Below are 14,684 nucleotides of genomic sequence, written 5' to 3'. Positions count from 1 at the left end.
GGCGGTGGGAGGGGAGACTTTAACGATGCTTACTCGGCGGCATCCATGGGCAGAAAGCTGCTTAGTTAATTTTTAAAAATTATTCTTGTTTTCATTTTTTAAGTCTGGCTTTTAGGGATGTCATCCCTGGGTCAGCATGGTTTAGATTACTAAACATTGCTGTACTTAAACATCTTGAGGCAATAAAGCCTCTACCTTTTGTAGAAAGGTATTTGTTTATATATATATATAATATGTATATAAATATATAAAACAATATTTGTTTATAGATCTGTCTACAGCTTGGAGAATATATTCCAAATTCAGGAAATTTACAAGTCTGCCCTGCTTTCACAGTGTTCTCTATTCAGCCAGTGATAAGTACTTCACTAAATGTGAGTGGATTAAACATTCTAATTGAAAAGACAGAGATCAGGACCCCTGGGTGGCTCAGTGGGTTAAGGCCTCTGCCTTCAGCTCCAGTCGTGATCCCAGGGTCCTGGGATCAAGCCCTATGTAGGGCTCTCTGCTCCGCAGGGAGCCTGTTTCCTCCCCTCTCTCTCTGCCTGCCTCTCTTCCTACTTGTGATCTCTCTCTCTCTCTCTCTGTGTCAAATAAATAAAATCTTAAAAAAAAAAAAGACAGAGATCATTAGGCTGGATAAAAAGGGACTTATATCTAGAAATATAAATAATTTTTACAACTCAACAATACAAAGACAACCTAATTTTTAAAAGGGAAGAAACCCCACTTTTTTAAAGGGCAAAGGATTTGAATATATACTTTTCCTAGAAAACATATAACAGCCAACACATGAAAACATATTCAACTCATTAGTCATTAGGAAAATGTAAATCAAAACCACAGTGAGGGGCACCTGGCTGGCTCCGTTGGTGGAGCATGCAACTCTTGATCTCAGGGTTGTGAGTTCAAGCCCCACACTGAGTGTAGAGATTACTTACAAATAAAATATTTAAAAAGGAAATAATGCTAAAATACCATCACACAGGTACTAGAATGGCTGTAATCCGAAAGACAGTTAATGAAAAGTGTTGGTAAGGATGTGGAGAAATTGGACCCTCATACATTGCTGATGGGATTATAGGATACTACAGCAGCTTTAAAAAAAACAGTTTGGCAGTTCCTCAAATAGTTAAAATATAGATTTACATTACAACCCACCAGTTGCTTTCCTAGGTGTATATCCAAGAGAATTGAAAAGAGGTTCACACAGTAACTTTATACACAAATATTCATAGCAGTGCTATTCATAATAACCAAAAGGTGCAACAAACCAAAGGTTTGTTTAAGTAGTAAAATATCTGTTAAAGATTTTTCAGTGCTCATCAGTGGATGACGAATGGATAAACAAAATGTGGGATATCTATACCATGGAAGATTATTCAGCCATAATGTACTGATACATGATGCAATGTGGATTAACTCTGAAAATAAGTTGAGTGAAAGAAGCTAATCACAAAGGACCACATATTGTGTGATTCCATTTATGTGAAATATCCACAACAGGCAAATCCATAGAGACAGTAAGTAGATTAATGTTTGCCTGGGGCTGGCAGAGGAGAGAACAAAAAGTGACTGCTAATGGATTCAAGGTTTCTTTTGGGGTTGACTATAATTATGTGTGTTTATAGATTTCCATCTAGTTCTTCCTTCACTCATTTTAAACTCTGTTATTAGGTGCATAAGTATATAAGATTATTGTTTCCTTCAGATGAAGTGATCCCTTTAACATTATAACATTACCTTCCCTATATCCCTCATAATATTCTCTGCTGTGAAATCTACTTTGTCTGATGTTACTATAGTCATTTTAGCTTTCCTCTTTATATGGTTAGCACATCATACAACTTCTCATGCTTTTCAATTTTAACCTATTTGCATTTTTATATTTAAAGTGCCTTCCATGTAGGCAACATATAGTTGGTTTTTCTTTTTTTTCCAACCGATCTGACATCACTGTCTTTTACTTAATTAGACCACTGGCATGTAAAATGATTATTGATACGGTTGGTTTTCAAGCAACCATCTTGCTTTTTGTTTTATTTGTCCTATCTGTGTTTTATTCCCTTTATCTATTTTTTTTTCTGCCTTCTTTTGGAATAATAAAATATTTTCTATAATTCCATTTCACCTCCCATCAGTTTTTGTTCTTCTAGTGATTATCTTAAGATTTATAGTTATATACTTAACTTTTTCAGTCTCAGTTCAAGTGATATATCATGTATAGTATAAAAACCATATAATAATATATTTCCACTGCTTCACTCCTGGGCATTATGCTATTGAGGCATGGGATTTTATTTCACACATGTGATAAACCCAAAAATAGTGTTATTATGTTTGTTTAAGTAGTAAAATATCTGTTAAAGATTTTTCAATAATAAGATCTTATATAGTTATGTTGTTACCATTTCCACTGCTCTTTATTCCTTTGTGTGAATCCAGTCTCCCACCTGGAATCATCTTCTGGACATTTCTACTGAAGACTGGTCTTCTCATGATTAATTCCTTCAGCTTTTATAAATCTGAAAATGACTATTTTTTTTAACAATTCTTTTTTTTTAAAGGTTTTATTTATTTATTTGTCAGAAAGAGAGAGAACACAAGCAAAGAGAGCGGCAGGCAGAGGGAGAAGCAGGCTCATCACTGAGCAAGGAGCCCAATGGGGGACTTGATCCCAGGACCCTGAGATCATGACCCAAGCTGAAGGCAGACATTTAACCAAATGAGACACTCAGGTGTCCCTGAAAATGACTGTTTCTCATTTGTTTTGAAAGATATTTCTGCTGAGTATTGATTTCTAAATTGAAAAAAAAAAAAAAAATTTTCTCTCAATACTTCTGAAAATGTTTCTCCATTGTCTTCTTATTTGTATTGTTTCTGACAAGAAATTTATGTCATTCTTATCTCTTTGGGTTTTTTTTTTTTTTTTTTTTTTTTTTGGGCATATAACACATCTTTTTTTCCCTCTTTTTTTTTAAAAAAAAGATTCACTTACTAATTTTAGAGAATGACAGAGAGAGTGCAATCAGAAGGAGAGGCAGAGGGAGAGAGAGAGATAGAATCCCCAAACAGACTACCCAGTGAGTACGGAGCCTGATGTGGGGCTTGATCCCAGGACCCTGAGATCATGACCTGAGCCAGAATCAACAGTCACCACTTAATTGATGGAACCACCCAAGTGCCCCCTTTTTCTTTGCTTTTAAAATCTTTTTCTTTATCACTGATTTTATGCATTTGCTTATGATATGCTTTGGTGTAATCTTTGGATTTCTTCTGATTGCCTTTAATTATCTTCTTGGATCTGTGAGTTTATAGTTTTTAATCAAGTTTGAGAAAATTTCAACCATTATTTATTCAAAAATTTTTTCTGAGCCTCCCCTCTTTTGGGATTCCAGTTACACATATATTGGGCCACTTGATCCTCGCTGCTCACTGATGTTTAATATTTTTTCATTCTTTTTTCTTTTCTAAGATTTTGATTAGTTTTTATTCCTATGTCTTGAAGTTCACTAATGTTTCCTTCTACAGTAGCCAATCTGTCATTAATCCCATCTAGTATATTTTTTATCTCATGCATTGTATTTTGCATTGCCAGAAACTTAATTTGGTCTTTTTTCTACTTTCCATGTCTCTACTTAACTTTTGAACATATGGAATTAAGTTACAATAACTTTTGGGGAGCCTGGGTGGCTCAGTCAGTTGGTTGTCTGCCTCTGGTTTAGGTCATGGTCCCAGCGTCCTGGGATTGAGGGCGTCCTGGGATTGAGTTCTGCATTGGGCTCCCTGCTTGGCAGGGAGGTCCGTTCTCCCTCTCCTCTGCCCATGCTGTGTGCTCTCTCTCTCACACTCTTTCTCAAATAAATGGATAAAATCTTTTCAAAAAAGTTACAGTAATTTTTAATATTCTTTTCTGCTCATTTTGACATGTCAGTTCTAGATCAGTTTCAATTTTTTTTCCTCTTCTTATGTCTTATATTTTCCTGATTCTTTGCATACCTGGTAACTTTTTTTTTTTTTTAGATTTTATTTATTTATTTGACAGACAGAGATCACAAGTAGGCAGAGAGGCAGGCAGAGAGAGAGGAGGAAGCAGGTTCTCTGCTGAACGGAGAGCCGGTTGTGGGGCTCGATCCCAAGACCCTGAGACCATGACCTGAGCTGAAGGCAGAGGCTTAACCCACTGAGTCACTCAGGCACCCCTACCTGGTAACTTTTAATTGGATGACAAACATTGTGTTTTGATCTTCTAAGGTGCTAGAGATTTTTTAAATGCCTATAAATATCCTTAAGCTCTGTTCTTGGACACACTTTCTTGGAAACAATTTGACCTTTTAGGTCTTGCTTTTAAGATTTGTTAATTGGGTTTAAGAGCCTTATTTAATTTGGGACTGTTAGTCTCCATTGTCGGGGCCAAAAAATTTTGAGAACTCTAGAAAATGCCCTATAAATATATGAAATTTCCTAGGTTAGCTGATCAGAACAGGCACTATTCCCAGCCTTTCTGGTACTGTTCCTTCTTGGTAAATCTTTTCTTGGCATCAGGCAGTTTCTTCACATGTAGAAACTGATCAGTTCTTGCTGAAGATTTGAGGAAAACCATCTAGAGATCCCAAGATTCCTCATTGTACAGCTCTTTCCTCTCCATATTCAGTCCTACAAACTAGCATTGGATCCCATCTTCTAACCTCTGGGAATCTGCTAGGTCTGCTTTGGTTTCTCTTCCCCATATTTTGATCTGGAAACTTTCTTAAGCTAGTAAGCTGGACCAATAAGAGGGCCTGAATTAATTAATCTATCTATCTATCTATCTATTTCTTATGGAATGTGATAATTGTCCATTACCTGCTGTCCAGTGTCTTGAAAACTGTTGTTTCATATTTGGTCTGTTTATTGTTGTTGTTTTAGGCAGGAGGGTAACTTGGTCCCTACTGCTCCATCTAGCAGAAGTCTCTAACAAATTTTTATAAATTTTTTAAAAGATTTTATTTATTTATTTGAAAGAGAGAGCATGAGCAGGGAGGAAAGGGAGAAGCAGGCTGGGGCTGGATCCCAGGACCCTGAGATCATGACTTAAGCTGAAGGCAGCCACTTAACTGACCGAACCACCCAAGCACCCTAAAAACTTTTTATTATGGAAAATTTCAAACTTACACAAAAATAGATAGGATAGTCATGTAAATGCCCCTGTATCCATCTCCAGGTCTTAGAAAATGTTCAACTCATGGCCAGTCTTGTTTTATCTGTGTCCCCACTCATTTCTCTCCTTCTCATATTATTTTAAAGAAAATCCCAGACATCATATAAACTTATGTTAATATTTCAGGGTGAGATTCTTCAGGGTCCCTGTCAGTGCCGTGCCCATCTTCCTCCTGTCCTTTCACTTCAGTGTGGCTGAACTGACTCTAGCTCTCATTGCCTGCATCGCTTTGCTTAAAGGCTTTCCTCAAAAGCGGGGAGAACTACTGTGTCCTGCTCATAGTAGATTGGAACTGCCAGTGTCATTGATGCACCCCGGACCCCACAGGGACAGATCATAACCAAGGACTAACAGGTATGAAGATATGGATATCTCAGCTCCTTCATCCCTTGTGAGATGATTACGAGGCATGTGTTTCACGCTTTTTCCTAAGTTTCTCAATGAGATTACATTCCCTTTGCCGACAGTAGTAGCTGATGTGATAATGTCCCCTTTATTATCTGTCTCATCTATGTGTCCCATTTGCTCACTCCCTGTATCAGTTTTTCCGGGCTGCCATAACAAAGTACCACAGACTGGGCATCTTAACATAATTTATTGTCTCATCATTGTAGAAACTAGAATTCTGACATCAAGGTGTCAGAATTCAAGGTGTCAGCAGGGTTGGTCTCTTCTGAACCTTTCTCCTTGGCTTATAGATAGATGACTGTCTTCTCCCTGTGTCTTCACGTGGTCTTTGTGTGTGGGTGCGCACCCCTGAGTGCACAGAGGCGCGCACACACGCATATCTTAATTTCCTCTTCTATAAGAATACCAGTCATACTGGAGTAGGGCCCACATATACAACCTCGTTTTCACCTTAATTACCTCTTTTAAGGCTCTATTTCCAAATACAGTCATATTCTGAGGGTTAAGACTTTAGCATATGAATTTTGGGGGGAAATTCAGTCCATAACACTCCCCTACTGGTGTTTCTTGCATCTCTCAAATGAACTACTTCTCAAATCTTTACCTCAGGGTCTGGTTCTGGGAAAACTCAAAGGAAGGAAATCTCTAAAAGATAAAGGACTCTTGAAAAAAATTAGATTACCCCCATACACTCTTAATATCCATGCTTCAAGGCTTTACCTGTTCTGCCTCATTTAATTGGTTTTTTACATGTGCACATCTTTTTACATTTTTACATCCTCACCAGTGATGGCAGACTATGCTGCATTGATCTTATCCCTATCCAGGCAGTGCCTTGGATGCAGGAGATACCAATGTTGCTTGATTTGCTCAAGTCAATGACAGTAGTTTTTTTTTTTAATTAAGATTTTATTTAATTAATTTATTTGACAGACAGAGATCACAAGTAGGCAGCGAGGTAGGTGGGTGGGTGGGTGGGGGGGGAGCAGGCTCCCTGCCAAGCAGAGAGCCTGATGTGGGGCTCAATCCCAGGAACCTGAGATCATGACCTGAGCCAAAGCCAGAGGCTTAACCCACTTAGCCACCCAGGCGCCCCAGTGACAGTAGTTCTAGTCTGCCTTGGAAGCTAGGTTTTAGTAAAATAGCCACAAAATCTAAATGACAACAGTACTTACACTTTAATAATGTAAAATCTTTGCTGAGTCTATTACCAGCAATCTGTACAAATGTGCAATACTTAGCACTAAGGCACACAATATTTGTTGACTGAATTAAGGTTTTAATGATTTTAATCATATACATAAATATACATAGCATCATCAACTGAAGTTGGAAGTTAAAGACTTCTGGATTACAAAGACATTTACAGTACACGAATTTATAGCAAATATCTTTCAAACTGCTAGTGCCACCTACTGGGGAGGATTGGCCAGTGTTCCAGAAATCTATCTCCGTGCTCTCAAATTTTGATGGTTGTATAACAAGGGGCCTATACGAAGCATTAGTAAACAATAAAAATCTGGCACAATAAAAAAAAAATTATATATAATTACAAGTTTCTTGTGAAAAGGAGCTATCACAAATTCAATCTTCACATTTATATACGTACGTGAACCTCAACTCAGAACTCTGGACTAGACCCTCAGTAATTACTGGCTGAGTAAGTGACTAGAGTGACTGATAAGGCAGAGAGAGCCTCTTGACTATAAATCAGTTCTATTTTAAGTTATAACAATATTAATCCGGGATTGTATTCTTCCTCTGGACATTACTTACGTTTGACAATAAAGGAGTTCTATTTGACAGCAAGCTTTCAAAGACGAAAACGCTGGGCGAAGTACACAATAAGATAGACGTAAGCCCTGCCACTTTCAGCTTTAAGTAACCAGGAGGCTTTATTTGTCTGAAAATTACTAACTGTGCTACCGACGTTACGCTTACAACACAGAGCCTTGGGTTCAGGGACCCTGACCTCTAAGTACTTTCTGGACCACTTTCCATGAATTTAGAGAACAGTTTGTTTCCCTTGAGCTGAGAGGACTGGGGTAGGAGCACGTGCAGAGGATGCAAGAAACTGAGACACAAAGAGCAGAAGTTTGACATGAAACCATCCCATACTCTCCACTAAGCTCGGACCACAACCACAGTTAAATCTAGGACCTGAATTTTCGACTTCAGGCTGGCCCTGCCTCCCAGCCCGCTCCGACCCCAGTATGGTCCCGCCCACACCCCGCCTATTCCCGCGGCCCGCCTCCACACTCAGGCCCTCCCCTTAGTCCCGCCTCCCAGCCCGGCCCCGCCCCCAAGTCTAGCCCCGCTTCCCCACTCCGGTCCGGCCCCGAGGCCCGCCTCCACTCCTGACCCGCCCACCCCTCCTAGCCTTGCTCTAGTTTCTTTAGCTCCACGCCTGCGCCCGGGCCTCAGCCCAGCTTCGCGGGCCCGAACCGCGCCTCCTCGCCCAAGCCCAAACCCCCTCGTCCACCTCCCAGTTAGAGACACACCACCCGACCCGAGCCCGCCTCCTGGGGGCGGAGCTCACCAGGTGCGGACCCGGGGCGTGGCGGGCGTCTCGGAGCGCCAGGTGCGGCTTCCGTGTCAAGATGGCCGCCGCCTGCCGCATCGGAGCCCGGCTCCAGGCCGGATGCCGCTTTCTTGTCGGGGCCCCGCTGCTTCGCGTCGCCCTCTACCTCCTGTGCTGGGCGCCGGCGGCTGTGGGCGCCGTCCCGGAGCCCGGGCTCTGGGCAGCGACGGTCAACGACGTAAGTGGAGCGTGGAGACCGAGGCGTGGCGCGTCTCGGGCCCTACCGGTCCTCTCGGAGCTCGCTGCGACCCCCGGGCCCGGGCCCCCGGACCGGGGACTTGTTCATCTGGTTTGTACCCGGCCTGCTCCGGCTTGGTCATACGGCCCCTGAGTTTTTCGTCCGTTATGGACCGGGAGAGCCCCCTTCTCCGGCCCGACCTAGGCTGTGGGGAATCCTGTGCATGAGGACGGCTCTCCCTTCTGAGCGCTGGAACTGTACCTAAGGATCGCCTTCCCGAAGTCCTGGCGCCTGTTGGGCTCTGACGCGTTCTGGCTCGCCCAGGTTCTCGTTTATTCAGACCCGAGCCCCCAGATCCCTTGGCACTCGCTCAGGCCCGCCTCTTTGCCGTTTGACCCCACCTCGGGCCCGGGTGCAGCCGCAGAGACACACCCGTGAGGCCACTCTAGACAGGACTTTCCCAGGCTTCACTCAGCATAAACTTAAAAGCCTGTGTGCCGCTTTTGTTTTTTGTTTGTTTGTTTGTTTCTTTAAATAAGGAGGAAACATGGAGCAGCCACCCCACCCCTTTTTCGCTCTTCTAGGGTTCCTGAATTTCTCTAGGGCTCCTATCATAGTTCTGGGAATGTGTGTGTGGAGATGCGGAGGGATGGATGATTAAGGAGGGCTTGAAAGGCTAGTCTGGAGGCATGAGTGTATGGAAACTTCCTTTCCAGGACAGGCCATTTGAGAACTTGGTATCCAGGAGTCACATGAGATGATGTAGGAAGGACGCAGGAGTAGAATTTTGGAAAGCCTTGCTGAAGAGGGACAGGAAATCGGGAAGAGGCCTTATCCCTTGCTTTTCTAGTCAGCTGATTCAGCCAGCTCTGTTTTAAGATGACTATTTTCCACATGCATTGGAAATGCTGTTTGAGCCTTAAAGGCAAAACTTACATTTTTATTTACTCAAACAGAAAAAATTAGTACCAGGTGCTACCATTTCTTTGAGGATTATTCTGGGTTGGCGTCCCATTATACGTGTCAGTGACAGAGCGTGCACATCTCTATTATTGAATTTCTCTGAACAGTAAAAAGCAAAATTCAGAGAACCACATTTGTGGTTTCATGGCGCTTTAGCGAATGACAATATCATAAACTTAGAGTAAACAATACTGGGAGTGAACGAGCCGTGCACAGATTCTTAAACTACTTGATCATTATCTGCAAAACTCTTTGCCAGCTATACTTTGGGTGGTGAAACTCCAATGGCCCTGAAGAAAAAATGACTTTACTTTCTGCTTTAGGAAGGTAAATTTTTCCTTGGGTCCTTTATCAGATCAGTAGCAGTCCATCAATCTCTTCTTTGTGGAGAATACACTGATTTCCCCCCCACTCCATTTCAAGCTGTTAGAATTTGTCCTTAAGAAAAGAAAGGCTCAGTGGGTTATAGCCTCTGCCTTTGGCTCAGGTTATGATCCCAGGGTCCTGGGATCGAGCCCCACATGGGGCTCTCTGCCCAGCAGGGAGCCTGCTTCCATTCCTTTCCTTCTGCCTGCCTCTCTGCCTACTTGTGATCTCTGTCTGTCAAATAAATAAATAAAATCTTTTTAAAAAAAAAAAATAAGAAAGGAGAGGGAGGCTCTCATTTATTTGTATTGCAAATGTATTAAGAAGTGCTTCTTTCTATTGTAAAGCCAACAAATAGTTTGATCATCTGCTGTGCACAGTGTACTAGACTGGCCATTGCTGTTGCAAAGATGAATTTAAACAACAGTTTCTTCTCTCAAGAAGCTCCTATAGTAGTAGAGACAACAGATTCACGAGTAGTTATATACATGGCAGCATTCTTGGAATATTAGTGGAGCACTGGGGGCGGCATGGGGGGGAGTGTTGCCTAACTCCACTTCCTAGACTTGATGTCTGGTTGTGTCTTTAAAGATGAGTGGGTGTTACCTGGATGAAGGAGAAGGAGGGAGTAGAAAAGTAGCAATGTAGCAATGCAGGAAATTCTTAGTGTTTCTGCTGAATGAGGTTCTGGTTGGAGTGTTAAAGGGGACTTAGGCTACTCTAAGCCTCCCACAGCTTAGCCCTAAACCTATTGCCGTGGGTCTAAACTCCAGGACTCCTAGGGTCTGAGGCCAGTGATGTCACTGAGTAAAGTGAACTAGAGTCAGGGGATGCTGGGAGAGTTGTGGCCTGTCGATTATGTGCTCCTTCTGAAGAGGTCAGCTGCCATTCAGCTAGTGGATCTTATATGGCAATGTAGACACAGAATTGCCAAGGCTCCTCTTTTTTTTTTTTTCTTTTTTTTTTTTTAAGGGAAAACCAGAATCCATATTTTTATCATGTCATCTAATCCAAAACATTTTTAAAAGTTCCAATGTGGGCCAAACAGACCCCATTTATAGGTTTCCTTAGGCCACCAATAACAGATTTTGGGTGTGAACGAAGAAGAGCCACTGGAGGATTTTAGGCATAAGTACCAATCACTATGGCTGCTATCTAAGCATAAATTATAGACTCAGATCTGGTGGCAGAATTACCAGTTAGGTTATTGCAGAGCAGGAGGCAGACAATGGTGAGAGCCTGAATTGGTGCAGTGGTGGCAGGGATAGATAAAAAGAACTTTTGCAAGATAAAGTAGACATGCCTTGGGGATTGGGTGATGGAGCTAAGCAGCTAGAATGAGTCAAGGCTGGAGTGACTGAAGATGGTATCACCTGCAACCAACATGGGTAGTGTAGAAAGAGTTAGAGAGGAACAGAGAGGAATGTGTCTGCTTTAGGACAGGTTAGTGTGGAAAGTCTCCACTAGGGTGGACATGACCTTGAGGCAGTTGGGTATGTGGATCTGGGGCTCAGAGGAGGGGGTCTGGGCTAGGGGATTGTTATTGTTGAAAATGTTGGGGTGGAAGTTTATCAAGAAAGAGCTGCCTATCATCTGGGGTTTTCATTCCTAACTACTTGTTCACTGAACACAATCCCTTCTCACAGTGTTTTCATTCTTGCTTAGGGTAGATATTAAATAACTAAGTTATGGATTATTTCATTTTAATTGTGGCAAGGGTCTTGAAGGATGGGTCCTAGAGACTGTGTAAGGGAGTTCTGGCCTGATGTGGTGCCTGGTGGAAGACTTCCTTAGGAAGGGGGTCTTGAACTGGCCTGAGAAACTTCAGAAGTCTTTAACAAGGTGGACAAAGAGTGACAGGGAAGGGCTCTTAAGTAAGTTTTCAGCTTGACTACTAAGGTCCTGAGAGCCAGAAGGAGCAGGATACTCCTGCTCTCAAAGCACTGAGAGAAAGGTGCTGAGAGGTGGGCAGGCCTTGATCATGCAGGGATCTGTGAGCAGCAGTAAGAATTGGTTTGTTATAAGCACACATTGGGAAACCATAACAATTTAGGAACAGGAATGGTTGTTTTACTGAAAGTACATTTGAATAGATGCCGAGAAAGCAACTGAAGATGCACAGATAGGTCTCCTTCCTGAGCAGCAGTAATGGTACAGGGCAGCAGCCCTTACCTCCTGTGTGTTGGCTTTCTCCAGCTGAGGCACTTGAAACAAGGGCATTCCAGAGCCTCTTAGAGAGTAGACCCGTGGGACAAGACTTTAAGCAAGTGGTTGATGGGACCAGATTTACATTTTTAAGAAATAATCACTCTGGTCACGGGAGTGCTAGAATCAGAAGTGTATATTTTCAAAGGTAAAACAGTACTACTAAATAGAGAAAAAAAATTTTTAACTAAATCTTTCTGTATTTTCTTGTGTTTCATTTTAGAAATCAGGACCTTTGATATTTAGAAAAACTATGTTTAACTCTACTGAAATCAGGTTTTCTGGTAAGTACCATAAGCTAATATAATACTAACAATAGTATATAAATGAATAACATCATGTAATATATAAGCTGATATATTAATAAAACTAATATAACATATTTTAAGCTATGCAGATGTTTTGTTTTTAGGTGGTTCTAACATGTTCAGTGTTTCTTTTGTTTCGATCAAGTCTTGGTTATTTTCAAGAATGGATTTTTCTGACCCTGTCTCAAAAAATGTAATATGAATCATTAATTAAAATTTATAATTAAAGTATAATAAGGTAGGCTTCAGCAAAAAAAAGTATTTCACTTCTGTGAGATTTTACTGTGAATCCCAACTTTTAAAACTAGATAAATTCCTTTTATGAATATATGAAATGTTATGATTGTGGTAAAGCCTTTGTCCCTGAAACTTTTGTAAATATATGCATGGTCATAGAATAGAATAAAAATTACTAGACACTAACATTTTAATTAGGATTTTAAGTACTGATGTGTAAGAACTATCAAGTCATAGGGGCGCCTGGGTGGCTCAGTGGGTTGAAACCTCTGCTTTCGGCTCGGGTCGTGATCCTGGAGTCCTGGGATTGAGCCCCGCATCGGGCTCTCTGCTCGGCGGGGAGCCTGCTTTCCCCTCTCTCTCTGCCTGTCTCTCTGCCTGCTGGTGATCTCTGTCTGCCAAATAAATAAATAAAATCTTTAAAAAAAAAAAAAGAACTATCAAGTCATAGATTTTGAGGTTTTTAATATTTTTAAGGGGTTTACAGCAAATCTTGTTCACTATAGTCTAACTTCTCTTAGTGTTTCCAGTAACTTGACTAGGTAATTCGGTTGCTAGAGTCAAAGTTTTGGATAAGGAGTAGTTTTTTGTTGGGTAGAGTTAATTGGCTTCCTGGGAATCCAAAGCCATGCTCCTTTTTTTTGTCACACCGTATTCATGCATTCACAGATCATTTGTTGGGTGATTCTGTCATATGTGGGTCTTTGCTGAGGGAAGTTGGCCAGCCATGAACTAGAAAGCAGAAGTAGTTCAGAGCAGCTCATTGGTATCATAGATCATCAGTGGTGATATTAACTTAGTAAGAGGAAACTGAAGTCAGAGGTAGGTGATGAAAAAAATGGGGCATCCATTTGCTTTAATGAATTCAAATCTCAGTGCCTAGACAAGTAAGGTTTAGAAGATACAGACAAGCTTTGTGCAGTAGCAGTATCGTAGTCAATAAGGTTTATCTGAGGCGCAATTATTGCTAGAAGGTGCAGACAAAAAAGTTAAATGGTGGGGGGAAGGATATGTACCAATGAAACATAATTTGATTTAAAAAATCAGTACATAGAGGCTGCTGGGGAGATGGCAGAGTAGGAGGATGCTGGGTTCACCTCTTATTGCATGGCCACCTAGAAAACCCCCACATCGGCATAAATAATCCAGAAAGCAATTGGAAAACTAGCAGAACAGACTCTAACATAGATAAGAGGCCACAGCGAAGCAAATCCACCCACTCTGATAGCCTTTGGCAAGATGCCATCAAAGCAGTGCCACAAGCCTGGCAGTATGCGCACAGCCCAGACAAGGGCCAGCATCACTCCAAAGTGAGTTCTGTTCCAGGGAGAGGGGAAGATAACCACACACCAGTCTGACTGTAACCCCAGCAGTGGGCCGGGGGCAGGCAAGCCGGTCTGACTGCAGGCCCCACCCACCAACAAAAGCTTCTCAGGTATACAGGGAAAGTGCCCGAAGTTAGTCCTACTTCATCTCCTATAAACATCTGATCTGACTCAACTCAAGCCCAAGGCAGCCAACTAACAACATAGGCACCAGACTCTGCCCACAACAGGCAGAGAGCCTTTGCAGGCTGGACTGAAGGCAAAAACAGCTCCACCACAACAGTAGGACACCCCTGTAGCAACACACATAGGAGACACCACCCCTGAAGCACCGTTTTCTGGTAAAAAGGAGACATTGCACTGCAGGACATTTTTTCATAAAGCCACTAATTTCAAATGTGGGAGATTGTAGATGACTTTCCAACACAGGGAAACAGTAGGCAAAATGAGACAGAGGACTGTGTCCCAAATGAAAGAGCAGAACAAAATCAGAGCAAGAGACCTGAACAAAATGGAGATAAGTAATATGTCTGACAGTGAATTTAAAGTAATGGTCATAAAGATACTTGCTAGAATTGAGAAAGAAGTTCAGAACCTCCATGAAACCCTCTACAAAGAGATAGGAGATATAAAAAGAACTAATTAAAGTTATTGGATTCACTAAATGGAAATAAAAAATAGACCATGTGGAATAAATAGCAAACAAGAGGAATTAGAAGAATGGATCAGCCACCTGGAGGTCAGAGTAATGGAAAGTAATCAGGCTGAGCCAATGAGAGGGGAGAAACATATGAAAAATGAGAATAGACCCAGGGAACTCAGCGACACTGTGAAGCATAACAGTCATATGATTGGGATTCCAGAAGGAGAAGAGTGAGGAAAGGGGGCAAAAGATTTGTCTGAAGAAATAATA

The 14,684-nt window shown here is 41.7% G+C and overlaps 1 protein-coding gene across 2 annotated transcripts in view; it reads left to right on the top strand.

Moving 5' to 3' along the window:
- Nucleotides 1-7,973: 7,973 nt before the first annotated feature.
- Nucleotides 7,974-14,684, top strand: part of TMEM87B (transmembrane protein 87B) — a 52,160-nt gene continuing 45,449 nt past the window's right edge. The window contains exons 1-2 of one of the 2 annotated variants that reach the window (XM_004770991.3): nucleotides 7,974-8,367; nucleotides 12,125-12,185. In XM_004770991.3, coding sequence (XP_004771048.1) covers nucleotides 8,209-8,367; nucleotides 12,125-12,185 — 220 coding nt within the window. In that variant the 5' untranslated portion in view covers nucleotides 7,974-8,208. The remainder of the gene's footprint in view (nucleotides 8,368-12,124; nucleotides 12,186-14,684) is intronic. The other variant, XM_004770990.3, reaches the window with a different exon arrangement.

The sequence above is a fragment of the Mustela putorius genome, unplaced genomic scaffold (genome assembly GCF_011764305.1).
Source record: "Mustela putorius furo isolate JIRA1106 unplaced genomic scaffold, ASM1176430v1.1 tig00000281_pilon_pilon_pilon, whole genome shotgun sequence".
Lineage (NCBI taxonomy): Eukaryota > Metazoa > Chordata > Mammalia > Carnivora > Mustelidae > Mustela > Mustela putorius.
Note: the sequence above shows the minus strand (reverse complement) of the source record. Positions and strands in the feature narration are given on the sequence as shown.